This window comes from Gopherus evgoodei, unplaced genomic scaffold, assembly GCF_007399415.2.
Source record: "Gopherus evgoodei ecotype Sinaloan lineage unplaced genomic scaffold, rGopEvg1_v1.p scaffold_50_arrow_ctg1, whole genome shotgun sequence".
Taxonomy (NCBI): domain Eukaryota; kingdom Metazoa; phylum Chordata; order Testudines; family Testudinidae; genus Gopherus; species Gopherus evgoodei.
In genome coordinates, this window is record NW_022060071.1 from 1,030,499 (window position 1) to 1,046,660 (window position 16,162).

At 48.3% G+C, this 16,162-nt stretch overlaps 1 protein-coding gene across 1 annotated transcript; it reads right to left on the reverse strand.

Moving 5' to 3' along the window:
• Window positions 1-9,116: 9,116 nt before the first annotated feature.
• On the reverse strand, window positions 9,117-10,064 carry LOC115643097 (olfactory receptor 52E4-like). Its single transcript, XM_030546902.1, has one exon. The coding sequence runs from the start codon at window positions 10,062-10,064 to the stop codon at window positions 9,117-9,119; it is 948 nt and encodes a 315-aa protein (XP_030402762.1).
• Window positions 10,065-16,162: the final 6,098 nt, after the last annotated feature.

Below are 16,162 nucleotides of genomic sequence, written 5' to 3' on the forward strand. Positions count from 1 at the left end.
CCTTTTATTTGTTGTAAACTTCCTGAGAACTCACACACACACACACACACACACACACACACACACACACACACACACACACACACACACACACACACATATCATAATATGCAAAGAATTTAAACAGAAAAGAAACACAAATAAAGTGAAACCCTGTTGCCCTAAGATTCCAGTAACATTGTGACATAAATTTGCAGCACCAATGAAATGAACAGCATGTGCCTTAATCATAAAATGGAGGTGAAACATCAATTTGTTTAGCCTATAGGATTTGGGATCCCTCTGTCTCCAACGGAAGAAAACCAATATGAAAGAGAGAAACAATGACAGCATGTACATGCACAGATTCTAGTTGTAGACAAAACCATTGTATAAAAAGCTGTGTCCACGAATAGGCAAATTGAGCTCCCTCTGGGAGACTGCAGCAGGAACCATCCCTCTACTGCTAATCAAGCCATGAGAGATCCATCAGCCTCTTACACTATTGTCAAGGATGTGAGTATAACTATCTTTGTAACTTGTGCATAGCTCTGTATTGAATTGCTATTTAGTTGGGTAATCATGACTTTAATTGTAACTGTAATAAAACTACTACAAGATAGATGACTTTGTGATTGCATGTGTTATCTGCCTGTGATTTCTTGTGTTCCTATGGGCTCCAGATCTAGAAACAACAGAAATAACCCTGCTCAACTTGTAATTAATCTCAAATTGAATAAAAGACTACACAGTACACACCTATTATTTCTCTGGGACCTTCTTAAGAGTGGTAGTTCATTGCCAATATTTTGTATCACAGTCCTTCTTGTTACCGCTGGTTGAACGGCTGTGCAGACTCAGGAAGTGGCCTCAAAAAACCAAGAAGGGCCTTCTGCATGAAGTTATGCAGCAGTCTCTTGCTAAAAATAAAAAAAATGCATGAGTAACGGGACAGTGAAAGGAGGGTATGCACCAGGAGAGTGTGGACTGCTGGCAAGAAACCTCTGAGAGGCTCCTAAATATTAGGGAGCACCAAGCAGACTTGATGCAGGTGCTCCTAGTACTGCATACAGAGCAGCTTCATGCCTGCCCCACCCCCTACAGCAGTCCTTGTCCCAAACCTCTTTCCTTTGCACCCCATGTCACCGCCAACACCGTTTGCCCATCATCCTGCTTCATATCACCTGCAGCTGCCTCCAACACGTACACCTTCACCGTTCAGCCCTGCAGACTCCAACCATTACCCACAGCACTCAAAGCCCATCCACAGGCAGTTCAGCTCAGATGAGGTGCAGCACCCGTTACACGGCGCTCCAGACAGCAAGATTGCATATGACACCTGTAGGTACACAAATCTGTAATGATTCTGCACCCCCAAACACCACTTCCCTTCACCTTTCCCACACCCTGGGTAGATGTGTCACCTCATGTGAAACATTCTTTATTGCATTAAGTGAAAGAAAGCATAGACCAGAAAAGCAACAGGCACTGCTAGTCAGTCTATCATATGGAGCAATCAGAGATGCCTACGAGCATTGGGAGCACTGCACTCCCATGCATGGCACCAAACATGACTGCCTTTCAGCAAGGAATTGCTTCCTCAAAGCATCTCTGATCCTCACAGCCCTGCGCTTTGCCCTTCTAACAGCCGTGGTCTCTGGCTGTTCAAACTCAGCCTCCAGGCGCTGAGACCCAGCGGTCCATGCCTGAGTGAAGCTTTCACCCTTCCCTTCACAAATATTATGCAGGGTACAGCACACAGCTATAAACACAGGGATGTTGTCATCGGCCATGTCCAGCTTCCTATACAGACCTCACCACCAGGCCTTTAAAACAGCCAAAAGCACACACAACAGTCATTCTGCAGCAGCTCAAGCCATTGTTGAATGGCTCCTGACTGCTGTCAAGGCTTCCCATGTAGGACTTCATAAGCCATGGCATGAAGGAGTAGGAAGGGTCTCCCAGGATCACACTGGGCATTTTGACGATGGTGATCTTGTTGTCTGAAAAGAAAGTCCTGGCTTGCAGCTTCCTGAACAGGCCTGTGTCCTGAAAGATGCATGTGTTGTCCATCTTTCTGGACCAGTCTGTGTTAACTTCCAAGAAACGTGCACAGTTATCCACTAGTGCCTGGAGAACCATGGAGAAATACCCCTTCCTATTAATGTACTCAGAGGCTGGGTGGTCTGGTGTCAGAATTGGAATATGTGTCTCAACTATCACCGCTCCGTAGTTAGGGAACCCATCTGTGCAAAGCCAGTCACAATGTCACATACATTGCCCAGAGTCACGGTTTTTCTGACCAGGATGCGATTCATGGCCCTGCAAACGTGCATTAACATGAATCCAATGGTCAACTTGGCCACTCTGGATTGGTTAGCGACAGATTGGCAGCTGTCTTGAGTAGCCAGCATCCACAGTGCACTCACCATGCACTCACACTTCATCAGCAGGGCAGCTCTCATTCTCATGTCCTTGAGCCACAGTATGGCAGAGAGCTCATCACACAGTCCTGTGCCAGTGCCTTTTCTCATACAAAAGTTCAGCTGCCACTGCTTGGCATCCCAGACTTGCATGATGATATGATCCCACCACCCAGTGCTTGTTTTCCGAGCCCCAAAACTGGCGGTCCACTGTGGTCATCATGTCCGTGAATGTCACAAGCAATCTCGTTTTGTCTCTATTACAGGTGTCAACATCTTCATAGGACTCCTCATCCACACTTCCCATTTAAGGAGTAGCTGGACTGCTGTTTGTGACGTGTTAATGAGACCCATCAGGATATTCATCAACAGTCTGGGATCCGTTCCCACAGACTGAAAAGTTGGACAGAGTGTGCGGTATAAAAATTGTTGAAAGATGGCATCAGATTCAGATGGAAAGGATCAGACTGCTGGGATGAGAACCGATGCATGACAGGGTATTGAGACAGGACGCAGGTTGCCCCAAGAGCCCCTGCCCCCTTCCCACAAACCTTAGCGGCTGAAGGAGAAGAGGTGCTCTGTGGGTTAGCTGCCTTGTAGCAGGGTGGTCACCCGCTCCTGCCATGAGGGGTTTAAAGACAGTCCTGGGAGAGGGCTGTGGCAGGGGAAAAGCTACTAGGCTGATTGGAGAAGCAACCACAGCTGGGCCACGCCCCAATCAGGCCTCAGCTCACCCTATATAAGAGGCTGGGAGCCAGGAACTCAACAGTCCCTCTGTCTCTCTCTCTCGGGAGAAGGGCCTGGCTGCAGGGAGCTAGAGACAGGGTACCTGAGTGGAGCAGGGCTGGGAAAAGGCAGAGGAGCTGGGGAGCTCCAGCCTGGAAAGCCCCAAGCTGCCGCCTAGCATAAGGCCAACATGTACTGGGGGTTGCAGAGGGCAGCCCAGGGGTAGGGGTAGGCCAAGGCAGCAGGTCCAAACCCAACCTTGCCAGTGAAGAGTAGGCTGATACTGCAGTCTGCCCCAGGGTGCGGGGGCTAGACGATGACTGGCAGTAGCCTGATACTGAGGGGAGGAGAGGATAGTTTGTGAGGCTCCCCAGAGAAAGGAGACCCTGAGAGAAAGGGGTTACTGCCAGGGGGCAGCACCCCAGATAACAGAGCACCAGGTCCGGGAGGGACACGGTGGCCAAGCGGCAGCAGGACACTGGCCTGCAGACGGCACTCCGGAGCCTGGACGAGCTAATTCCCAGAAGTGACCAGCAGGAGGCACTGCAGGGGTGAGCCCCCCACACACTTAGAAGTGGTGGAGAATGTGGGCAGAATTGGTCTGGCCAGAGTAAGGACAGCGGAACTATAGCCCAGAGACACTGGAGTGACACAGGGGATGATGGATCCCAGGTGCACCCGGGTTTTCTATGTGGAGTTCCCAGGTGTAGTCCCTGGGTTGGCCCCAGTGTCAGCACACCAGAGGAAGGGGGCTGATGACCTGCAGGGGGGCTGGGAGACCCATAGTGGACTGTGGGAGATGCAATTGGCCCCCAATGGACAGATGGCCCAGCTGACGGAGGAGCAGAGGGCCCTGATAAGGGTCCTCCAGAAGGAGTTCAGGAGGAACTACCGAGGGCCGGAGGAGGAGCCCAGGCCCAGGAGGCCTGGCATGGAACGGAAGGCATGTGATGCCTGTGCCAGGTGTGGACACAAAAGGTGGAACTGTCCCTACTGGGCTGGGGGCAGGGTGCCTCACCCATAATAGGGACAGCGGCAGGTCCCTCTGGCAGTCTGCCGGGTGAGGGAAGCCAGGAGACTGTTGTTGTGTTGGACCTGTGGGCGGAAGGGCCATCTATGGTGACAGTGCCCTGCCCCAAGGGCCATGGCCCAAGGCAACCCAGGGAGGCCTGGCCTGGCGAGGGACCAACAGAAGAACAGAAAGTCCCGGGCAACCCAGAAGCAGGAAGCCTGCTGGGGCTGCCAGGAACTGGGCCATCTAAAGAGGCACTGCCACCTCAGAGGGACTGAGCAGTGGTAGGAGGAGGCGCCTGTCTGCCCGATGGGAACAAACATATTGAAGGTGGTGGCTGGGATGGAGAGGACCCCTCAAGATGCTAGGACCCAGACCGTCGCCACGCCAGTTATGAACAGAGAGACCCAGACGGACTGGGCCCCGCAGAAGGCCAGGACCCAGGTGGTTGTTGAGAGAGTCGCAATAGGCACCCAGACCCTCAGGGAAGAGGGCCTGGCGGAGTCTGGCCTGCGCACATAGCTGGAAGCCTCAGAGCGGGTCCACCACAATGCTGAAGCGAGGGCTTTGTACCTCGCGAATGAGTATGCGGCTGTCACCAAGCAGGAGCCCCGCTTTTGGAAGCAGCTGGAGGACTCCGAGAAGAAACAGACAGCTCTGGAGGCACATGGGCAACTGGTCCAGGCCAGGAGACTCTCCAACCCCGAGGGGTGCTGATCTTGAAGGGGGTGTGTGTGTAGTGGGGTGGTCACCCGCTCCTGCCTTGAGGGGTTTAAAGACAGCCCTGGGAGAGGGTTGTGGCAGGGGAAAAGCTACTAGGCTGATTGGGGAAGCATCCGCAGCTGGGCCACACCCCAATCAGGCCTCAGCTGGGCCTATATAAGAGGTGGTTAGCCAGGAGTTGGCAGAGTCTCTCTCTGCCTGTAGAGGGAGAAGGGCCTGGCTGCAGTCTCCCCAAACTGGCCCTCTGTACAATTTTTGAAATCTAATGTGGCCCTCAGGCCAAAAAGTTTGCCCACCCCTGTTCTATTTCCTAAACATCACTGGTAATTAACTACCTGGATTAACATAAGGTTATTATATATTAAGCAGTTAAAGAGAGGTCACCAGAAACTTTACAGAGACATATAGAAAATGATATTATTGCTCCCAAGTTCTATCTAATAATATTTCCTTTTCATTTCTGAATTAACCGAATAATGCCCTAGACAGGAAACCATTGGTTACACTGGTCACCTCTAACAAGCTGACAGTAAACGTAGACTACTAGAGTCATGAACTTCGTCCAGTTCTTTGATAATAAAAGTCTACATATAAAAGTTCCAGCCTACTTAAGGTGGAATGGCCCTAATTACCATTTACATACTTTTCTAACCTGACTCCAAAGGGTGAATCTGGGTCGATAGGCTGGGCTGAAGCAATTGGAGAGTGTGGGGGAGCCGAGCCAAAGCTAGTCTCAGGGCCTTGGTGCTTGGCGGGCAGGTTTCTGCTCCCAGAAGGAGGCACTAGAACGGAAGCTGCACCGCGAGAGTGGGCCTAGAAACCCAGAGGCAGAGGCAGGGCCTGAACAGTCTTGTTCGTGGGCCCCAAACACACTCAGCTGGTGAGCATCCAGCTGCACAAGCTTCAGTGGAACTGTGACGGAAAACCTGGAGCAGCTACTCAGATGTGGAAGGGGAATGGGCTTGGCCAGGAAGGTGCCACAAGGCATTTTCTTCATCCAAATGTGTCTCCTTTGCCTTCTGTGTTTCCCCAAGTGCTCTTGTTCCAGTATTAATCTATCTGATCTTCCCTGAGAGAAATGTTCCTGGAACTAACGGTGCCTGTTTGGGACCAGGGAGAGAGTTTGTGTCTCCCTTGGAAAGTGCTCCCCAGAACGGCAGAGACAGGGAGTCCCTGTTCCAGTGGGTTTTCTCTCATCTCGCTCTCTCTCTCCCCCACCCCCTTATCTCTATCTTTCCTCATATATTCAGGTCCAGCTCTCTCTTTCCATACACAAACGTGTCTTCTTCCATCTATCACTTCTAAGTCCCTGGTCACTACCAACTAGGATCCTGCAGCTGTGGTACCCTATAGACTAGCCTGCTTGCTTGCCTATATATCTTTTCTTATAAGTTTCTTATTTTCTAATGGATTTGGTTATTTGTCTTATTAATAAGTTTACAGATTAATATTAGAGTATATTTCCCCTGTAACACAAGGGACCTGCAGGCCACATCTTGTATGCTGAGCTAAAGCAGGTAGCAGAGATGAAAAGGTTTGGGGAAAAGTGCAGCCAGAACCTCCTGTGGAAGTTGTGGAAGTGTAGGAAAAGGGGCTGCAACCTTGCACATTCTCCATAGGCATGCGCCAGGGTCTGCCTCATGCCACTAAATGGGCAGGCATCTGGAATGGGGGAAAACTGGGCCATGTACCTGCCTGTGCTCACTGCTCCATGAAGGACCCACCAACCAATATCCCCAGTGGGCTGTGGGACCAGGGTGGAGTACTCGCTGGCCCTCTGGGGTTCGTCACCCTGGAAGGTGGTACTAGGTCCCGCCACTTGGTATCAGGGCATCTGAGGAAGTGAAGTGCTTGGAGAATGAGCATGTAATGTTGTTCCCTTGAAGGAACTCAGAAATGAACTGGCTTCAGGTCATGCAGCCCGCTTGGATCATAAAAGGGAGGGGGTCGAGGCAGTCATGGGACAGGAACCCAATAAAAAATTCCAGGGGTCCTGGGGTGTGTCATAGCATTCTTTCTCAGATCTGAACCTTAGAGTTCAGAAAATGAGATACTAGCATGAATTTTCCTATGCTTAATTATCAGCTTAGATTTGATAGGCTGCCACCACCCAAAAATGTAGTGTTTTGGGGCACTCTGACCTCTCCAACCTTCCTTGGGGACCCCAAGAACCCAGACCCCTTGGGTTCTTAAAACAAGGAGAAATAAACCATTCCCCCACCTTCCCCCTCTCAGAACTTCTCTCCCTGGGCTATCCTGAGATATTGATCTAACCTCTTAAATCACCATACAGAGAAGCATCTCCCTTCCCGTCCACAGAGAGGCAAACAGATTCAAGAAAAACAGAGAGAGATTTTATCTCTCCCTCCTTCTGTCTCCCCCACCCATCCTGGTGAGTTATCCCAATCCCCTGGAATAACACAAAGGAAAAAGAAAAAAAATCAATCAGGTTCTCTAAAAAGAAATCTTTTAATAAAAGAAAGGAAAAAGTAAAGAATTATTTCTGTAACTTCAAAATGTCAATACACAGGGTCCTATAGCTTACAGATACCAGAAAGAGACTTTCCCCCCAGTACCAATACAAATCAAAATATTCCCAGGAACTACACATATAAAAGTTAACCAGCCAGATCCACAAATGCAAATAGTGTAAAACAATTAAAAAGCCTAAACCGCCTGTTTTATTTACTATATGAAAAGAAACTTAGAGAGCCTGTAGTAATGCCTGGTCTCTCTCAGAACCTCCAAGAGAAGAACAAAGAACAAAGAACTCACACCCAAACTTCCCTCCACCCGAATTTAAAAGTATCTTGTCTTCTGATTGGTCTTCTGGTCAGGTGTCCAGTTTCCTGCTTGTAACCCTTTACAGGTATAAGAGACATTAACCCTTAACACTCTGTTTATGACAGGGTGAGGTTTGGATGGGGAGCATCCCTGTGGCCCACGGAGATAGGCACAGAGGGAGAAGACAACTAGTGCTGCGTCTGTACTGATGGTGATGCACAGCCTGTCTCTGTCTCCGGAAGTGGTAAGGGGGCTGCATGGAAGAGACCAGCTCCTAATGCATCAGGGAGCAGAGACTAAAACAACACCCACTGAGGTTTGCCCAAAGACAGGGGAAATGAGACAACCCTTCGGCAGCAGTGGTATGGAATATGGAGAGGACAAATATAAACAGGGCTTCTCTCATCCCTCCCCTCCCACCTCCACTCTGTGCCTGTGGCCAAGGCTCAGGCCAACCTGAACTAAGGTCTTCTGCTGCTCCAGCCGGGGTGGCCTGAGCTCTTCCCCTCCCTTGCTGATTCCTATAGTGGCTGGAGGCTTGAACTTCTCCCAGCTGAAGCAGAGGCAGGCTGGGCTCGGGGCTCCTGCCCCCTTCCGCCAAGCTGCTTCACATCAATCAGATGAGGATTGGAATGTTCTGTTCATTCCCTCTGAAGCATCTGGCACTGGGCACTGTCAGAAGACAGGCTACTGGGCTACATGGACCATTGGTTTTACCCGGAACAGCCATTCTGATCTTCTTATTTAGACCCCCGCTTCCTATTGGAACCCACTATACCCCACCCCCCTCCCAGAGCTGAGATAGACCCCAGGAGTCCTAACGGGTTCTCTCTCTCCAAAGATCAGAGGGGTAGCCATGTTAGTCTGGATCTGTTAAAGCAGCAAAGAGTCCTGTGGCACGTTATAGACTAACAGACGTATTGGAGCATGAGCTTTCATGGGTGAATACCCACTTCGAGAGATGCATCCGATGAAGTGGGTATTCACACATGAAAGCTCATGCTCCAATACATCTATCTCTCCAAAAAGTTAGTAACAAAGTAAGAATAAACATTAAAATTTTAACACTAACCAGTGACCTTAACTAACTTGCCATAAGATCTGAGAACATATTGGTTTTAGACATGACAGGGTCGCAGCTGACAAAGGGAGGGGAAGAAAGGAGCAAGGGACAGGGGCAGTGCCTTGGGCAGATGACACACAGTAGAGTCGAGACTTGACAGAAGAGCTGAGGCAAGATTGCAATTTCAGGGATCCAACTGCCAGTAATTAGAAAGGTGGCAACGCAGTGTAGTGTGCATAGACTGACTCCCCAGTTCATCACATTGACACAGCACAGTAAGGACAGTGAAGGGTTTAATGTCTCTCTGTCTGTCCAGTAAGTGATTCAGGGAAGATGCCCCATCACCATGCATGAAGCAGCTCTGCACGGATCTCAGTCTGAGAGCCAGAGCACAAGGAGAAAACATTTAGGTCTCTTTATGAGTAAAGAGCTGGAGCAGCCTGACCCGGATCTGTTTGGTTCTCACCCCATAGATGATGGGGTGGAGCACGGGGGGCACCACCAGATACATACTGGTAATGAGAACACGTAAATGCAGTGGCACTTTGTGGCCAAATCGCTGTGTGAGGGAGGAGAATAAATCTGGGATGTACAAAGCTACGATGGCACAAATATGAGAGATGCAGGTCCCAAAAGTTTTGAGCCGGGCATCCTTTGTGTGGAGACGGAAGATGGCACGGAAGATCAGAGCATAGGACACAGCGATAAAAAATAAATCCATTCCTATCTCAGAGAAAAGATTAAACAGGCCGTAGTAACTACTGATGCGAATGTCAGTGCAGGCCAGCTTCACCACGGCTATATGCCCACAATAGAAGTGGGGAATGATGTTGGTTCTGCAATATGGCCACTGCTTCGCCAGGAAGGGATAGGGTAATGTGAGTATGCCACTACGGAGCATCACGGCCAGGCCTACCTTGGCCACAACAGAGTTTGTCAGGGTCATAGAATATCTCAGAGGATTGCAGATGGCCACATAGCGATCAAAAGCCATGGCCACGAGGATTCCAGACTCCATCGTTGAGAAGGCGTGGATAAAGTACATCTGAGTGAGGCAGGCACTGAAACTGATCTCCCTGGAATTGAACCAGAAGATGCTCAGCATTTTGGGTACAGAGGATGTGGACATGACCAGGTCAGTGACAGCCAGCATGCAGAGGAAATAGAACATGGGCCCCTGAAGGCTCGGCTCCATCTTCACAATGAACAGGATGGTGAAGTTCCCCAACATGGCTAAGGTGTACAAAGCACAAAAGGGAATGGAGATCCAGACATGGGCTCTTTCCAGGCCAGGAATGCCCAGCAGGATGAAGGTGGAGGGGTTGGTGAAGTTGGTTGTGTTGGAATCTGACATGGAGTAGGGGAGAAGGTGTCCAACTCTGATGCATAAGGGTGTCTCCTGCAGGTACCGTATTTTCTCCTGACTTTCTGTGTGTTCCCAGGATCTCGGGTGATGGTTGCAGTAGAAATATCTGAATGGAGAGACAACATTAAAATGAGACACTACATGCACTAGTGGAGGCTGTTCTCATGGGAGAAGCAGACTGATCACTCTTCACACACTGAAAAATTACTCAGAGAAAATAACTATGAGCAAGGTCCCTACTAAATCCAATTCCATATTTTGTAGTGCTCCCTGGATTAATAATTCCTACACTTTGTAATGGGGGAATCTTAAGAGACACCAGCAGGAAACAGAAGTGCGGATAGTGGTTATCCATCATTGTTCCTTAATGCAATGAGAGCCAGGCTAGGGAGCCCATACTGTGGGGAGTTCCCAATTCATCCATTTCTTTGAAATCTGAGTGGAAAAAACCCCAAACTTTTGGGAATACATGTGCTGGGAGAAACATCCCAGCTAGAATATACTTCAGGGAAAAGACCTGGGACCCATTAATAGCAGCTCGAGAGAAACACCTTATCATTTGCAGGAGTGGAGAAATCAAAACAATGTTCCCATGACTAAGATATGAGATGGAGAGTAACATCTTCGGGAATGTGTTCAGTTTTGGTCTCCCAGTCTCTATCAAGGGTATAGCACATATAGAAGGGATTTCCAAGACAGGCTCTGAGAATGGAAAAGGCTGCCAATATATAAAAGTCTGGGACTCTTTAGGTTACACAAGAGACAAAGAAGAAAGCATATGATATAGGAGAGGAAAATAAAAAATGAAACTGATTTACATGCAAATGGACAGTTCCCAATCAGTACTATCTATAGACACTTAGTGATTCCAAGGTGACAAATTCCCCAAAGCTGAGGAAATTTGTCAGCAAAACTGATTGAGAGGAAAAATTCAGACAGAAAAATATGAATGAAAATTGGTATTTTTTTAGAACAGTTTCTTAGCAGAAAAATCATATTTCCACCATCAACAAAGTGAACAACAAAGTGAAAAACCCAATTCAGTGGTAAAGTGAGGGAAGCAATTGGGGGTGGGTGGGAGGGAGCAATGAGTAACAAAGAGGAAAAAGGGAAAATAGCCAAGAATAAAAATGTTAAGTTAAGAAAATTGATAAGGGATGTTAAGACATCAGGGAAAACTCCATGTTTGGCAGGGCTTATGTCAATTCCTGTGTTAAATTATTAAAAATAAAAGGAAAGGTTTTGTTTTGTTTTTTACAAAATAATTGACAAGGTTAAAAACAATGGAAAAGCTCGTATGGGATTAGTTCAAAACAAGTCTAGAAATGTTATTAATGACTGTCACCAACAGGGTTTATGCAAAACAGGTCTTGTCAAATAAACCTGATTTTATCCTTTTATGAGAGTTCCTATTGGTTGATCAAGGGCATACATTTTGTTAATCAAGGGAACCACACAGAACATATAGCACTGAGAAATGGTAATTGCTATCATAATTTATATTTGGCCCCTAGAACTCCTTGCTACCAACATTATTGGAGCAAAGAGCATAGAAGAATGGGATTCACAAATGGATTGTCCATTCTGGGGGTGCTGGTGGCATCCCCTGTAGTTAAGGCTGGCTGACACCTTCCATTAGAAGACATAATTTTCAGTTTCTTATAAGTTTGTCAAATTTTAGGTGTTTGGACTGAAATTTCCCATTCTGGGTGTCTCTTTCAAGCAGAATTCCTTTTTGAAAGTTTCAGGCATAACAGTTCAGCCGACTTCTCAAATGAAGCTAGGAGTAAGTATGTGTTACCCATGTTGAAAAATTCTCATTATTTTTCTACTGAGGAGCCCTAACACCTCCAACCTTTCCAGCAGACAAAAGTCAGGTAAAAGCCCCTGTTTCCCTGGCGCTTTAATAGCCAGAGCCCTGACATGCAAGAGGAAGGGGAGACAGCATCTGTGCATTAGCACGCAGCGGGCTCCCAAAGTCTGTCCTCGGTTCTTGCTCCAGAAAGAGTTTTGCCTCACTGGGGCCTGAGGAAAGCATGGGCCGTAGTCTCAGAATTTGGCCTTGTATTGCACATCTACTAACAGTCCATCAGGCGGGATGCGCAGGGGTGCACAGAAAGGAGTGACATTTTGACCAGTGATTCTTTAGCAAACTCATCACTTATGGCAAGAGCCCTGGGATGTGTCATGTTTGTGCAGAGGGAAAAGGACCACAGACTTATGCCACAGGGTTTCTCGATCAGGTGAGCTCCTCAGCAAGAGATGGGTACCTGTGAATTCTGAGACGGAAGTGTCCTCCATAGGAATCTTCCTCAGGAATCTGTGACCAACACCTGAGAATTTTCAGCAACATCCCATGCCAAGAGCCGACACAGGGTTGTGCACAGTTTATAATGTAGCTCTGTGTAATCCCTGTGGGGTTCTCTCAGCCTCTAGAGGACAGAGCATCTGAATGTAAACAGGCTGCAGAAAAGCATCTCTCCACTTCTGTGCTAATTATCCCACTTTAGGAGTAAACAGTAATTAAGGGACCTTCCCAAAGGGAGATGAGAACTTCTGGTCTCTGTGCTGAGTCACAGAGGAATTGGATGCTCTGTGCATTTGTGTATCTTTATAAATTATAGCTGATTAGTAAAAAAAAAAAGCATTAATGTCTAGATTTCCACAGGCTCTGGTGCCCTGTAAATGCCCAGGATTAGTAGGTAGATAGGAGAAAAGGAGAACTGGAGAAAGATGACTAAGGGAAACATGAGCACTAAATCTTCTCACTATTGTCATACTGTTCAGCACCCTTTAGTGAAGGACCTTCAAAAGGGCTAGCAAAGGAAAGGCATTATGAAAATATCCCCAGTATACAGATAGGTAAACTGAGGCACGGGGAGATATGGGCTGGCCAAGTTCGCACAGAGAATGAGACGCACAATGACAGATAGAACCCAGGAGTCCTTATTTCCTTGCTGTAATCACGGTCTCTCCATCACACCAAGAGGGAAATGGACTCCTGCTCTTTCAGGGACTGTTCACTAGGTGGGATGCAGAGGAAAAGCTGGAAGAAGGAGTCTTTAGCCATTGCCATCCTGTCAAGGTGAATCTGAGTTTTTCACAACTAGCTGCTGTTTATGAGCTCCCGCTCCTGTGAGTTGTGAACTCTGGGACTGCACTTCCGCTCCCACTCAGAAACCTGCCAACGCATCACAGTCACTGGGGGCGCTTCAGGGGAACAGACTTAGGCTGCGTCCACACTGGCAGATGTAACGATCCGGGAGTGAACCCCACTCAGAGAACGCTGCAGGGATCGCGCTGCTGTGTGTTCACACTGTCAGTTGCCAGCACAATGGCACCACCATGCTGGTGGCCCTTGCAGCACTTGCAGCGGCATTCGGAGTGGTGCACTCTGGGCAGGTATCCCACCGAGCACCTCTTCCCCTTCAGCTGCCGAGGTTTGTGGGAAGGGGATGGGGGGACATGGGGCAACCTGGGTCCTGTCTCAATACCCCGTCGTGCATTGGTTTGCATCCCAGCACTCCTTCCCCTTCCCTCCACATTTGGTGCCATCTTTCAACAGTTTTTGTATGGCACGCCCCGTCCACCTTTTCGGTCTGCAGGAACAGATCCCAGACTGTTGGTGAACGTGCTGATGGGTCTCACTAACACGTCACGAATGGCAGTCCAGCTACTCCTTAAACAACACAGGATGAGGAGTCCGAGGAATATGTTGACATGCGTAATAGAGACAACAAGAGATTGCTTGTGGTATTCACGGATGTGCTGGCCACAGTGGAAAGCTGTTTTATGGCTCAGGAAATAAGCACTGAGTGGTGGGATCATGGCATCATGCAAGTCTGGGATGACGAGAAGTGGCTGCAGAACTTTTGCTTGAGAAAATGCACTTGCATGGGAGTCAAGTATCAGAGGGGTAGCCGTGTTAGTCTGGATCTGTAAAAGCAGCAAAGAATCCTGTGGCACCTTATAGACTAACAGACGTTTTGGAGCATGAGCTTTCGTGGGTGAATACCCACTTCTTCAGATGCATGAAGAGTGTGTGGTGAGCTGGCCCCCACCCTATGACAGAAGAGCATGAGAATGAGATCTGCTCTGATGATGGAGAAGCGCATGGTGATTGCTCTGTGCAAGCTGGCTATTACAGACAGCCACCGATCGGTCACTAACCAATTCATAGTGGGCAAGTTGACCATTGGTGTTTGCAGGGCAATTAATCACATACTGCTAAGAAAACAAATATGACTCTGTGTAATGTGTGTGACACTGTGGATGGCTTTGCACAGATGGTTTCCCTAACTGTGAAGGGTTGATAGATGGCACGTATATTCCAGTTCTGACACCAGACCACCTAGCCTCTGAATATATTAATAGGAAAGGTTATTTCTTGATGGTTCTCCAGGCGCTTGTGGATCACCATGGGTGTTTCACGGACATTAACACAGCTGGTCCAGAATAATGCATGACACACAAATCTTTCGGAACACATGCCTGTTTAGGAAGCTGCAAGCCGAGCCTTTTTCCCCGGACAAGAAGATCACCATAGGGGAAGACAAAATGCCCATTGTGACCCTGGGAAAACCCACCTACCTCTTGTACCGTGGCTCATGAAGCCATACATGGGGAGTCTTTACAGCAGCCAGGAGCAATTCAACAACGATTTGAGCCCGTGCAGAATTACTGCTGCTTGTGCTTTTGGCAGTTTTAAAGGCCCGGTGGTGAAGTCTGTATGGGAAGCTGGATCTGACCAATGATAACATCCCTATGTTTATAGCCGCGTGCTGTACCCTGCATAATATTTGGGAAGGGAAGGGTGAAAGCTTCATTCAGGCATGGACCGCTGGGTCTCAGCGCCTGGAGGCTGAATTTGAACAGCCAGAGACCACGGCTGTTAGAGTGGGCAGCACAGGGCCATGAGTATCAGAGATGCCTTGAGGCAGCAATTTGTTGCTGAAAGCAAGTAATGTTTGGTGCTGTGCTTGGGAGTGCAGTGGCCTCAGTGCTATTAGGTGTCTGTGATTGCTCCATATGACACACTGACTAGCAGGGCCTCTTGCTTTTCTGGGCTAGTCTTGCTTTTAAGTAATGCAATAAAAATGCTTTCAAACAAAAAACGCATTTGTTAATATTAAAAAAATGTGGAGAGACACACATGGGGTGACACATCTACCCAGTGTGGGGGAAGAGTGGAGGGAGGTGGTGATGGGAGTCTGGAATCATTACAGATTTGTGTATATACAGGTGTCATATGCAGCCTTGCTGTCTGGAGTGCCGTGAAACGGATGCCGTACCTCATCTGAGCTGAACTGTCTGTGGATGAGATTTGAGTGCTGTGGGTAATGGTTGGAGTCTGCAGGACTGGACGGTGAAGGTGTAGGTGTTGGAGGCTGCTGGGGGTGATATGAAGCAGGATGGTGGGTGACATAGGGGCACAAGGGAAAGACTTTTGGAACAAGAACTGCAGGGTGGGTTGGCTGAGGAGCTGCTCCATATACAGAGTTAGGAGTGCCTGAATCGAGTCTGCTTGGCGCTCCCTAATGATTAGGAGTCACTCCACAGCTTGTTGCCAGCAATCTGCACTCTCCTGGCTTGTAGCCTCATTTTGCTGTCCCATCACTCGTGCATTTTTTGATTTTCAGCAAGTGAATGCTGCATAACTTCATGCAGAAGGCCCTCCTTGCTTTTCTGAGGGCACTTCCATTAGGCCAGGGAAAATGAGGAGGACTGTGATCCTGAGGCTGCATTTGTGAAGCCAAAACATGTTACAGAGGCACCATTGTTAACACTACACAGAGCAATGATATAGCTGATCGCAAAACAAGCACAATTCACTTACCTAGCAAAAACACAAATGGCCTGCCCCAAGGCGAGACCCACTAAAACATTGGACTTTTAGTTTGATCAGGGTTCATGGAGGCATAGAGCAACATGTCATGAGGAGACTGAAACCAAGGGGATAAACTCAAACCCTGACAAATAGCCAGATCCCTCAAACTGACCTAGTGTTACCCAGGGACAGGGGAATAGAAAATATGGGTAATGAATCACCACTCTTAAGAAGGTCCCAGAGGACTACTAGGGGTGTA